Source organism: Scomber scombrus, chromosome 7, assembly GCF_963691925.1.
Source record: "Scomber scombrus chromosome 7, fScoSco1.1, whole genome shotgun sequence".
Classification (NCBI taxonomy): Eukaryota; Metazoa; Chordata; class Actinopteri; order Scombriformes; family Scombridae; genus Scomber; species Scomber scombrus.
Genome location: NC_084976.1, coordinates 24,606,407 through 24,619,278, shown reverse-complemented (window position 1 = coordinate 24,619,278; position 12,872 = coordinate 24,606,407). Strand labels below are relative to the sequence as shown.

Below are 12,872 nucleotides of genomic sequence, written 5' to 3'. Positions count from 1 at the left end.
ATAATTAAATTAGCATTCATATGATGCATTTAAAACTCACTATAAGAAATAAGATCTCTATATTTGTAAGTTGATAATCGATCAATTGATTTGATTATAATTAAACACTTCATTATGCCATTCCTCTATGTACAATCAAATGTATTCTTTCTCCTTGAACTGTCTATTAAAAGAAATATTTCTACAAAGTGCATAACTAAAACATTTCAAGAATATACGGGATTATAAGACGATCAGACACATTTCTTTTAAAGTATTTGTAATAGAAGTACAAACAATACTGTCCATCATTTAGTCCCACAGCACTACAAACTGTAATTGATGCAGTAAAGCAGCTGTGGAGTGATCACTGTGTTTCATGGAGTTTGTTCTCTGAGTTGCTCGAGTCCTCTTGAATAGTGCTACAGATCATCCACTGCTTAACATAATTTGAAGTAGAGTTTTTGTGCTCATGAAATAGATCTGAGTCTCTGTGGTCTGCTGCCCCAGGACTGCTGCACTCTCCAAACCCACTGTCAATGGTGTCCAAGTCCACGTGAGGGTAGCCATCTTCTGACTGTTCGTTTGAGGCGAATGAGTCAAGAGATACCCTTTCTGGTTCATTAAACTGGGCACGTGGGTGAAAGTTTATATTTCCCACTGATAGGTCATTGGATATCGGGTTTTCATGCTGTGGCAATATTCCATTTTGTCTATCCATCCTGGATATCTGAGGCTCTAAATCATAGCCAGCATGCTCTCTGTTGTCTCCATCATATGCACCAAAGCTTTCGCCACCTTGGTAACTTCTCAGGGTGTTTATGGAGCTCTGTGACATAACCTCCCCCTCAAACTCTTCTTCTCCAGACAGGGTTACAGTATGGATAGAGATGTGTCCGGTGGAGTGGCCGGTCCCCTGCGAATTGTTGCCTTCCTGGAAGTGCAGCAGTGAGTTGGAGCAGTGAGGTTCCACCATAGGGAGGATGCGACCGCCTTGTGTCATCTCCTTGTCCTCACTGTATCTTTGTTTCTCACTGTTCCAGTGAAGGACGTCATGCTGCTTCTCAGTTATCGCCTCAACGTCTTTGTTAAATCCATGGTAATCATACTCGCTGAATGCAGGCTTCACCCATTCCTACAAAAGAGCAAATGGAAGATACATATTTTGAGTAATGGCATAATTAAATAACAACACTGGCCTGTGAATGTTTAAACAAATAGTTTTGACATTTATGGAAAATACACAATTCGCTTTCTTACCAAGATTAAAGTCAGAAACTCAATAGCATTCTCATGTCTGTGCACTAAATTAGCTTAGCTTAGCATAAACACTGGAAACAGCGGGGGACTGCTAGTCTGGCTCCATAATGGAACTCCTCAAATAACTGTAACTTGTCATGTTACTTTTTGGTTTTTGTATTGATTAAACAAGTTAAACACAATAAGAAAGCTTTAGAGGTAATGGTAGCAATAATTTGTTTCCTTTGGACTGAGCCAGTCTTGCTGTTGCCTCCTGTTTCCACTCTTCATGGTTAATGTAAATGGAGGTTTAATACACATTTTGCTGGATTATGTGTTTTATTATAAAACCCTTAGTTTAACTGACCTTTAAAGGGCATCACCCAAATTACAAATTTCCTCACTCACAACTAATGGTAAGATAGTTTTGGCTTAATTTGCCCAGGTTTTGCTTGGAAATGCAAGTGGCAAAGGCTCTATGGGTGTTCATGTGAGTCTGATGGTTTGATATGTCAACAACTAGTGAATGCATTTAAAGGAAATGTTCATTCATGGCCCCCAGAAAAAAAAATTCCCGGTAGCATTATCAGGTTTAATATTCCAGCTTGTCCAATATTTTCATTTAGACATAGCCTAATAGCTACCTGCGACATTCCCATCAGCCTCAGCTGTAATTTGTGTTTAGGGTTAATAGGCAAACATTAGCATGCTACCACAATAAACTTGTAAACATGGTAGACAATGTCCCTCCAACATCAGCATATCACTGTGAGCATGTTAGCATACTGGCATTAGCATTTAGCTCAAATCACCACAATGGTTTGGTTGAACTGACTCTTTCAGAGCCTAGCATTGCACTGCACAGACTAATACTCATACAACCTTCACCAACAGTTTGCCATGAGTGTGTTACTCAAAATATCTTTCTCTATTTGCACGTACAAAAATGAAAAAAAAAAACCCAACTCTGTATTTGATCTTTTTTTACGTAATGTGTAAAACCACTAATACAGCATGCCTGAAGTGCAGTTGAGACACCAGGGCAAGTACCTACATTTATTTTACTTGGGGGTTTCACAGGCTTCCGTAGGATACAGGTGAAGCTTTATCTACTACTAGTACTACTAGTGTTTTCTCTGTTCTATTAGTGTTATTTCAGCTATTAGACCACACATCTTAAAATTAGCCCAGCACAGGAAAACTGAAAATACTGCATAAGGTGTCTGAAGAAATTAATAACAGAGGGTCAACATTTTTGTTTCATGTATATTTTTAGGCAAAAATACAATGATCTGACATTGAAATTTTAGAGAATGTTCTTACTTAGATGCACTTGTGTGGCTTTCTATCAACTCATACATGTTGCTGAAATATACATTTTTTGCAGCCACCTATAGCCTCCCTGCAGCCACGTATAGCCTCCATACAGCATGGTGATGCCCAGATAAGCATGAATCAGTTTTTTTGTCATGCGAAGGCCACCACATCCTGAAGTACAGCGTGTAACAGCATCACCAAATCTTCTCTGATACCCTGAGAAAACACTAGCAGTCTGCACCACAAGAGTGAGATAGCACCGTCAAACTAGAACAATGATTTCTGAAAGAGCTGCTTCAGTCTGTTGCTGTGATCTTGAAGATGTGATATAGTGTGCAAGAAATACAGCAGGCAAGAACAAGGGTTGCACTAAAGGAACACCACACCTGTAACTAAACTAAACAACAAATGTGTTGTATCGCTGTTTAAAAAAAATACTTTCACCTATGCACCAGAATTGATGACCTAATTAATGTGGCTGCACTGCAACAGAGAGTCAACAAGACAGGGAAGCTTTATAGAGGTTGCTTATATCTAATGTAAATGTAAAATATATGTAAACTAACACATTTAAACTGAATTTCAATTTCATATAAACTTATCCTTATGATAAAGGACTGTTGGCAAATTAAATGTAAATTGCCTTGTTGAGACAGCATCAGTAGCCATCTGTACCTAATTAAACTCCTTTGGAAAAGATTGTAGACATTGTCAACATTTTATAACTCTTTTATTGAAAGTATTTCAACTTTCTTTTTCCAACTTATTGCTCTTAAAGTCCTCAAAAAGGTATATGCAATTATGAATGACCCTCCTCACATATCATATATGATGTTTTAGGAGTGCATTTTAAATTGTCTGTATGTAAAACAAATACCAAACAATTATTTTTATGTTTATGTTTGCAAACTAGCTTGCTGAATAAAGTGTTTTGAAATGAATCATACCGCAAGTGTTGACTTCACACTTCAATTTGCAGTTTTCACTTTGAAGTTTACACTATGTAGTAGCAAAGGTGCATCAGTGCAAACCAAGTAGGAATCTATGAACTACTTCCCCTCTCAAAGTATTTTCCCTCTGTTATTTGCTACAGGTGCACCCTCTGCTGACAAATGTGTGGAACTGCACAAAGATCTCAGGATAACTGTTTGGTTGAGCTTTAAAATAGTAACCAAATATTGTAATCATTTTGGATGATGTAATGATATTTTAAAAGTAACTTTTGGTGTTTGCAACAGCTATTTAAAATATTCAAACACAAATATTTTATCCCCTACATATGTCTAGTTAATTTTAGGCACCACATTGAGACATTTTTAAGGGTTTTTGAAAGGGGGGTAAGAGTGAAATTTGACCATTTTAAGATGATTTTGCCTTCACAGACATGAAGAAATTGAATCTGCAAGCACGAAGAATAGACAGTATGTTTCATTCAAAAGTTGGACTTTGTTCCCAAACATCAAAAAACAGAAAGAAGATTAGTGGAAATTTTTTTTTTTAAAAATGATGGAAAAGATAATGAAGATAAAAAGGTAATAACAAGACTATACAACTGAGAACCCAATAATTCTCACTTTGTGCCCCTATCAAGTGAAAAACAGGCTATTTTTAACCTCCCACAATGACACATCAAAGATCGAGATTACACGTAGCAGGGGTATTTTCCACTGAGGTGGAACAGGTCTGGCTGTCATATACAAATATCTACCCACAATAAGTTCTCCTTGAAGCCCCTGCAGACTTGAGTCATTCATATCATGAAGGCCCTTAAATGTGAAGTCAAGGGAAAGTCCCTGTAAGGACTCCAGATGTGCTGAAAGTCCCCTCTTAGGACACCTGCTGGGCCAATTTGGAAATTACACAAAAGTCCACAAGCTGACTGTTTTCTCTTACCTTGAAGTTTCCTCCATAGTTGTGGTAGAGGGGCTTGAAAAACTCCTCTGGCTTGGGGATATATGTAATCAGCTTGAGTTTTCTCTGCAAAACCCTGAATCCAAACAGAAAGTTTTTTCACAATTACATGAAAAATGAAATTACATTTATAATTCAATGGCACTGTGTCACTTCTGACGAAGTGTTTTCGTTTTTGGTGTATGATAATTCAGTGGTTTGGTGTGTTGTGAAAATCTGGAGGGGGTGGGGGGTAAAGCCTTTTTAAGATGCAGTCTTGTCAGTGGAGAGATGACGAAGAAAACAAGGGAGGGAGAGAAGCAACAAAGGTCCCCAGTCAGACCTGAACCAGGGATGTTGTAGCACATAGTCCATCCAGCTTATATGTTGACTTACTGTATATCCTGAATGTTTTGAATGTAATTGAGGTCAAATTCATCTTATTGCTCACATTCTTCTTGCGACAATTGTGTATTACTTTGCAGTTCATTTTAACCCATGTTTCTGCATTAGCGAGAAAAGGGTAGTTTTGAGTGTTTCAGTATGTAAGAAATATATAACCAGCTAAAGTCTTGAATGTTGTAATGGCATATTTAAGAAAGCCAGTCAGGGACTATTTCTTACAAGAAATGGAAAGGGTTCCAATTGTTCTGGGGGAACATTTTTTAGATGGCCTGATTGAGAGCATCCTTGTGTTCGCTGGCTGATAAAAACAAGTTGGCTGTTGGTTGTTGTTTTAGCTTTGTATAATAATGCTGTGTACAGGGAAACTTTCTATTGTTAAAGACACTGAATATACTCCCTACAACGCTGGAGCACCTCGGATCCTTTGTACTCTACCACCTAGTTCATGTTCTTTTTTGCTTGTGCTTTGCTTGTGTTTTTCTCCTGTAACTATGAGTGCTTAATAAATGAGGTGTTCTCAGTTCTGACTCTGATGCTCTGCATGACTTCCTATGTCTGCTAGCCATTTCAGTGCAATGTGTCTCTGCACGTACAACACAGCCGTGGTTTCTCTATATGTGGGAGGTGATGCCAGGAAAGTGTACAACGATGCAGTTAGAAGCCTTGCTAATCATTTACTGGAAGACAAAGTGTTGCTGACCTTAAGTCTTAATTTTGCTCCATTATTTTGTGCAATGAATGCAAATTATGCATGATGGCAAAAAGAACTGCAACCTTAAGCACTATTTACACATTTGTTGCAGTTTCTCTAAACACTAGTAGGGCATCACCAGTTTCAAGGTGATGGTCTGATACTCAAACCCCACTGGAGCCACACATGGTATAAAAAAAAGATTGGGATTAAATGATCATACTCAGAAAAAAAGACAGTACTCACGTTTTTTGTGAACAACCCAACGAGAAGCATATGATGAGAACAATGATGCAAGTCAAGGAGATGTATAACCAACATCGTTTAATACCTGTAGAGGAGACATAAAATATGCACCAAATGACATTACATGATAAACAAATTTTACACTTCCTGTTTCCGAAATGGTGGTGTAAAGGATCAGTGCAGAAATGCTCAACTACCTTCAGTCTCTTCAGATGTACCCTTAGTCTTCCATTCTGCAGTGGAACTCCACTCACTCCACGGGCCATGATAGAGATCGTTACCATCACAAAGTTTGGCCTGAACATCCACAGTATAGATTGTGTTTGGTTGCAGTTCCTTGTACTTATGGTCTAATGAAAAGTACTTTTGGGACACTTTAAGGGAAATATCTTGATCCTATTAGAAAAGAATCAAAAACAGAACAGATTTGCATGGCAGTGGTCAGCAAAGAAACACAACAATAATGTATTCCAACAGCATCTCCAACAAGTCCAATTTTCAGTTTTGGGGTTTTTACCTTGGAGTAGAAAGTTCTGCTTGCTCTTAAGCGCACCCTGTAGTCAAAACACAAGTCTTGTGTGTTGTTGTTGTCCCACGAGATGTTGTAGAACCCATCAGTGTTTGTCACTTGAACATTGAAAGGTGGTGGATATTTCACTGTGAAAGTAAAGTGAAGTTGAAAATGTGTGTATGCCAATAATGCTCTACACCAGATGTGGCAGTTGAAAATTAATTTTAGCTTTTGTCTTTATCTGGAGGGCAAGCCAGATGGGCAGGTGTTTGCTGCCACACAACACTTTGGGTAAGCTGGGAAAATTGCCAACATGATTATTGTCATCTCTGTTTTTCTCAACATTGAAACAAAACACAAAATGACACAATGTACAGTCATTTATGAAGACATTTTGGCTGTGTCCAACAGGTGGGAAAACTGTTTAGAGTGTGTAACAAGTGATTAAAATGTGTAAAATAAATGTTATGTTGAAAGGGTAAAGATAAATTAATAGATTTTATATACATCATTTGATTCAACCAAATACGTCATTACTTATGTAATCATACTGTTATCATATTTTGGAAAACTGCTGTCTGTGACCTTTTAATTCTGCTATCCTCCTATCTATTCAGAAGAAATTACACAGAGTGAAACGTCAAATAGCCTAGTTATTATCAGTTTAACTTACCCACATCACACAGAAACCAGTTGGTTGACTCACTCGCATTCATTATTACTGGATTGTCTTGTTGACTGACTGTCGCAGTACAGATGGTCTCAACGACTGCAACTTCATAAAAATTCTCGGGGTACATCATGCACCAGGACTGAGGTGGTTTAACTTGACAGCTGTCAATAACGGTATTGTCTCCATCACTAAAACAAACAGGGACGGAGTGTGATGATCAATAATGCTGTGTAACATCTCAGCACCAAATGTTGGCATATGATGGTTTCAGAGCAGAACTGACATAGTTTGGAATATGTGAGGCTTCAAGTCACATAATTAATGTTTCTTGGAGAAAAATACATTGGAGACACTAAAACAATTGCTTTTTGGAGCACAGTTACCATTTGTACTTACAAATGTATTTTTCAACTGTAAAATGTACACTGCATATTACATATCAGTACATATCTTGGTCACAAATCTTTAATTACCATTATTTAAAACACTATGACTATTATTAAAAGCCCAATATCTTGTTACATTTAAATTTATAGATGTAAAAACCCAATCTGCTACTAACACTAATGACAATGACACATGAGATAAATCTGACATTATTCAATCTTTGCAGGGTGTTCATATTGCAAACAATATTGGCAGTTTATGATGGGCAACTAAGTGCACAATGAGGGTCAAAATCTATTCATCACTTTACAGTGTTTCCTTGCATTGACATTAAAGCCATCGTTTTGTAGCATCTACATATTCAAAGGTTGCCCACAAGGGAATAACAAGTGACTACATTAGATGTTAAAAGCCAAATATTCAAAATTACCCACCATGGTAATCCTTGTTAAGATCGTTTGTATTTTCAGGGGGGTAAATCAACAACATTTTAATTAAAGGCAGTGTTGCCATGATGTGTTATATACCAAAATGAAGCATTTTAACAGTAACAGACAGTAACATGTTTTACCTGCAGTTGACTTTGATGAGGACAGGATATGTCGGCACAGAGCCAGGAACACAGGAACAGTTCAGTAAAGCGTCGTAGTCTGTTGTGCAGGTGACACTGCATGATGTGACTGCAGCAGAAAAGAAAATGCAGTCAGTTGTACAAAGTTGCATTTACTAAATTTAATGTTCATGCTTGTAGTCCAACCTACTCAATTATATATTTAAACTCAATCAGATTAAGAAACACACCTTCAAAGGAAGCTTGGTCAAGACAGAGATATCATCAATGTATTTCAAGTGGGAGATTACTTTTACTTATTCGTGTTAATGGCAAGACAGTGATCAGATAAATCGACTTACCACCATAAATAAAAAGAGTGAGATCCCACAGCATAAAAAAGAACAGAAAAGCCATGGGGATGACTCTCTGTTATCAGCCACTGGTTTGCAAATAGGAAACACCACAGCTGAAACTAAATATAGACACAATCGTTGAACTTGAACAATCGTTAAAAATCATTTTTTTTGAGTTTGAGAAAAACACACACAAAAAAAGAAAAATCTGCCTTATTCTAGGATTTGGTGACAAAGATGGGGTAAAGGTTTAGTCATCAAATAAACAAAACTCAAACATATATCCACAACTAACACCTAGTAAACATCAATACTGGCATCAATAATTGAATACGTTCTCAAAAAGGGTGTCAAAATGAAAGCATCTACAGGTCAAAATTGAAAAGGTAATTCAATGAATAACAGCATATGTCTTTAAAAAGAGCTTAAGATCTCATTAATGTTTTCTGTTCAAATTTTTAATTGACATAAATAATGATTGATCTGAATGAAAAAGAACATACCTTTTTTAATGTAAAATTCTGCCACTTAATCAGTCAATAGGCAAAGCGAGACAGTGATGCACTGACTGTGTGAAAACATTTAGTGGAACAATGTTCAGAGTTCGTCACATTGAAGGCGTCATCATCAGTGGTGTGACTAAGGATGTGGTTTCAGACCTTTTGAATGTATGTGGTGCTTTGCCACCACATCCATACAGCTTCTATGAATATGCAGTAGTGAACCAGACAGAGAAAAAAGCAACAGGAAACTAATTATCTTGTGCAAAATAATTTAGTCATCATATTTTGTCACCTAATTTAAAAAAAATAAATAAATAAATAAAATGCTTATGCAATCGATTTTTTAAAAGAGGAAGTGCTAAATTATTTTTGGACAGGAAATTACAGAAATATACAGAGATACTGCTGAGCATTAAGCAATTCCTTCTTCCCCATGTAGTCTCTGTTTTCTACTGACAATAGTGATAAATGTGTTAATTATTACATAGCACCTTCTTGCTCAAAGGGTTTCCAAACACTTACTCAAAATGTGACCAATACCAATGTTTCAGTACTGAGATGATCAGAAATACTGTTGTTTTTGAGATACCTTTCAAAAGACCCTTATCATACACCTACATGTCTTTGTTAACAGTTAATCAGGGGTTTTCAGTAGTTTCCAGTGGAGCATGTTAGAGCTAAATGAGTCATGATCGTGCTGTTCACTTTTGAGAGTTAAATTGTCTTGTTTAACAGTCGTGTTACAGTTTAATGTGTTAATTTGATGCTGGATGTACACATTCTGCGCCAGGAGTGTGACTAGTAATCTGCTATCTGAACTGTAACAGAGTTTTTTTGTTGTTGTTCAAAGGTTGAACCTCTGCGTCATTCAAATCACTATGTAGGTGTGTAGGTACATATCGTTTAATGTCATTGTACTGATATTAGTAAAAGCCAAATGCCATTCTGTTATGAATAATGTACAAAGTTTAGCACCTTTAGTGCTTTTTACCAGGTTAATAGTACACAACAAAGGCACAGGCCAAACATATGCTTACTATTGCACTTTAACAAGGCGCTAATGTGCTGCAGTGTGGCTGCTGGTTAGGATGGGTCAAATACAGTGGACCCATCCTCAGGATTGATAAACTGCACCTTAGTTTAATGTCATTGTTGTATTACACTATCCTGTGAAGTGCTGGGGCCCCATCCCACACTTACAGTGGGGCTGCATCAGACACAGCTGCTGTGTCTTGTACAATCACTTCATTGCCACCAGAGGTCACTGTATGGAAGGCTTAACTTAAACTTGCTGCAGTTCAATTGATATTTATTATGATAATTGTATCTCCATCTGAGAAGACATTTCTATTGCTCAGATCATTTTATTGTGAGTTCTCAAGATGATTCACTTTTATATGTTGAGCTGAATGTAAAATTGGTGACAGTTAAATTAACCAGACCATACTAAGTGCTGCCTACTTATATCAAGCAACAGAATTTCACATTTTTCACAAAATTGTTATTTTATCTGAAAGGGGGTTCTAAGGTTTGAGGATGTTGTATGCCTTATAGATTGTAAAGCCCTGTGAGGCAAATTTTTAATATACATAATATCGCCAACATGCAAGGTGTCAAAGGCAGCTTTAATATTATGAGAACAACATTAAAACACATTGTTAGCAGCAAATGTAATTTTGAGTTTCAGCCAGGATGGTATTAGATGCTACTTTAAAAAAGAAGGAATGATAGATAGAGTGATACCTTAGTTGGTGAGATTCTGTCCTCAACAGCCTCCAATCCTCTTCTCACAAAGCTCCAACTTGATGAAGACTAGGCTGGGGACATTTCTGGCACACAGGTCTACAGTGTCCAGCGCGTTCTGGGAGATCTATAGCTCCTCAAGCTCCACACGAATTGATGATACTGCCAAAATAGCAACTTTGCACTCTGCAAAGACTGTTGGAGGTGCTGCTGTTTCAAGACAGCGATAGAGAGATGTTTTTGAACAGAGTGAACAATGTCTTCCTGTGAAGGGAAGACGGGTCAGGTTGATATATCAGGACAGCAACCTTCCTGTTAAAAATGGATGTCAAGTTTTGAATGACTCCAACAGGATCAAGGGTGCTAACACCTACAGACCTGAAAAAGAAGAGCATAGGCTATATTAGGAATCTACTAACCCCACAAAAGCTACAATAACTAAAACTATGCATTTAGTTTACATGACATTTTTAAATAGGCTCTAATGACATTGTTATTAGTCTCATATAATCTAGCAAGTCATCTTTGCTGACTAACATTTTGGCTTATATCATTTACTATCATCAATCCTCATTTGTCATTATCTGCTCACTCACCACAGTCTTGCTCTCTTTTCTCTTCCTGCTCTCTCTTTCTCTTTCTTTTTTCACCCCGGATGATGGATAATAACTCTTTTACTATGCATATGCAATGCAACATAACTTATTCGACAACTCTTGTGACAGACATAGATGCCAATGTGATGGGGCCCCTTAGAGGGGGTTTTCCAGTACGGGTTGTAGGTGCGCTGGCACTACCTTTAAGGGGGGTTCCCACATTTTGAGACAGCTGTAGTCAGCCCTCGGAGGGCCCCTAATGCCAGGGGCCCTGAGTAGGCGTTTTGGGCCGCTCTTACACAGACACACACCGAGACCTACTTTCAATAACGGGAAGATAGAGACACGATATTATCCAAGCGTGAACTCGCCGGGGAACTCCGTAATGATAACTTGCCCGTTTCGATTTCACATCTTGCCTCTCTTATTGTGAGCTGATTTAATACAGACCTATTTCTTTCCTAGGATGGCGAATTCATAACCCGACTTACTCGTCCATTAATTGGCTTAGTTGGCTTGGTTAGGGTTAGGAATAAGGAGTGCTATTGGGTAGAATTAGGGTGACAATATCATCGTAAGCCAATCAGAGGCAAAGAAGGGCGGTCGAGCCTTCGCCATCCTAGGGAAAAAAACAAACAAACTCCCGCGTCCTGTAATGTCAGTGAGTCACAGGGACAGTAAAAAGCGTCAGCTCAAACCTGAACTTTAACCAACCCATTTCTTTGTTAGTCTAGGCTACTTCCCACTGACATTTATCGAATTTCACATGACTTATTGAGTGACTTCAAACAAACAAACAGAACCTCCTACTGTGTCCTTACCTTCTCAATGGTGGTTTTCAGCAAATAGTTAACTTCTGAACACTGTTAAATGTATCATTAATTACTAGAAATACTGAGAGCAAATAAATGTCGAGTTTTTCTTTCTTTCTTTAGCCTACCAGAATAAACGTGATGTGCAACTCAGTCTACTTCATATCCTGCAAAGATGACAGCTTTTTGTACTTTTTTGCTGTATTTGTACTTCCAGACATTGTCCAACTACAGTGTCAACCTGTGTACCACAATCATTCCACATGTTCATACTGACCATCAGAGGATCCCTCCATGGTGCATTTACAACGTAAGTGATGGAGGCCAAAAGAGCTCTTTTTGTGCAAAAATGTATTTCAAAGTTTATCTCAAGCTATATGAAGCTTCAATGTCCAAATGAGTCAAATCAGCTACCATAAATATCTTTCAAAGTCTTTTTTAGTGCCAAAGTCACTATTTTTGTCACCACAGCTCAAGGATTCATGATCTGCGGAAATAGTAAGTGGGCATTTGATGCTAAAGTCTAAAGTGTCAAGTCTGTAAACTGGGCAGATATCCTTGATTTGACCAACTCAGACTATTTAAGCCTCGTAAAAGCTTCAGATACATTTTTACATGCATTTTTGGACAAAATGACTGTGGACACTGTGGATTTTGGCTCCCATCACTTGCATTGAAAAGTATTTTTTAACAGCCAGTATGATCAGAAGGAATTATTACAGTGAGAGAAAACCCGTTCAGTGTTAGTATGGGCACTTGACTGTTGTTGAAAATTGTGAACCTGTCCTTAAATCTCAGAGAAGGTGGAAAATAACAATAACAAAGTATTCTACAGTTATTAAAATGTACTATTTTGCTCATAAATACAGTCTAGAAATAGCAGCACTTCATTAAGTTTTGCATTAATTTGCAATTTGCATTACATCACATTTTGTAACAATGATACTGAAGCCTTTTTCAAATTTGCAATATCT

At 37.6% G+C, this 12,872-nt stretch overlaps 1 protein-coding gene across 2 annotated transcripts; it reads right to left on the bottom strand.

The window, feature by feature from the left end:
- Positions 1–346: 346 nt before the first annotated feature.
- Positions 347–8,798, bottom strand: LOC133983669 (interleukin-21 receptor-like). 2 transcript variants are annotated; one of them, XM_062422826.1, is made up of 9 exons: positions 8,748–8,798; positions 8,251–8,363; positions 7,910–8,018; positions 6,952–7,139; positions 6,285–6,424; positions 5,965–6,163; positions 5,768–5,852; positions 4,429–4,522; positions 347–1,114 (listed from the first exon to the last, which is right to left on the bottom strand). In XM_062422826.1, exons 2-9 carry the CDS (start codon positions 8,303–8,305, stop codon positions 347–349), a joined length of 1,638 nt encoding a protein of 545 aa, XP_062278810.1. In that variant the 5' UTR covers positions 8,306–8,363; positions 8,748–8,798. The 2 variants fall into 2 exon arrangements, with proteins under 2 accessions (XP_062278810.1, XP_062278809.1); XM_062422825.1 differs by lacking the exon at positions 8,748–8,798 and having other exon boundaries at positions 8,251–8,401.
- Positions 8,799–12,872: the final 4,074 nt, after the last annotated feature.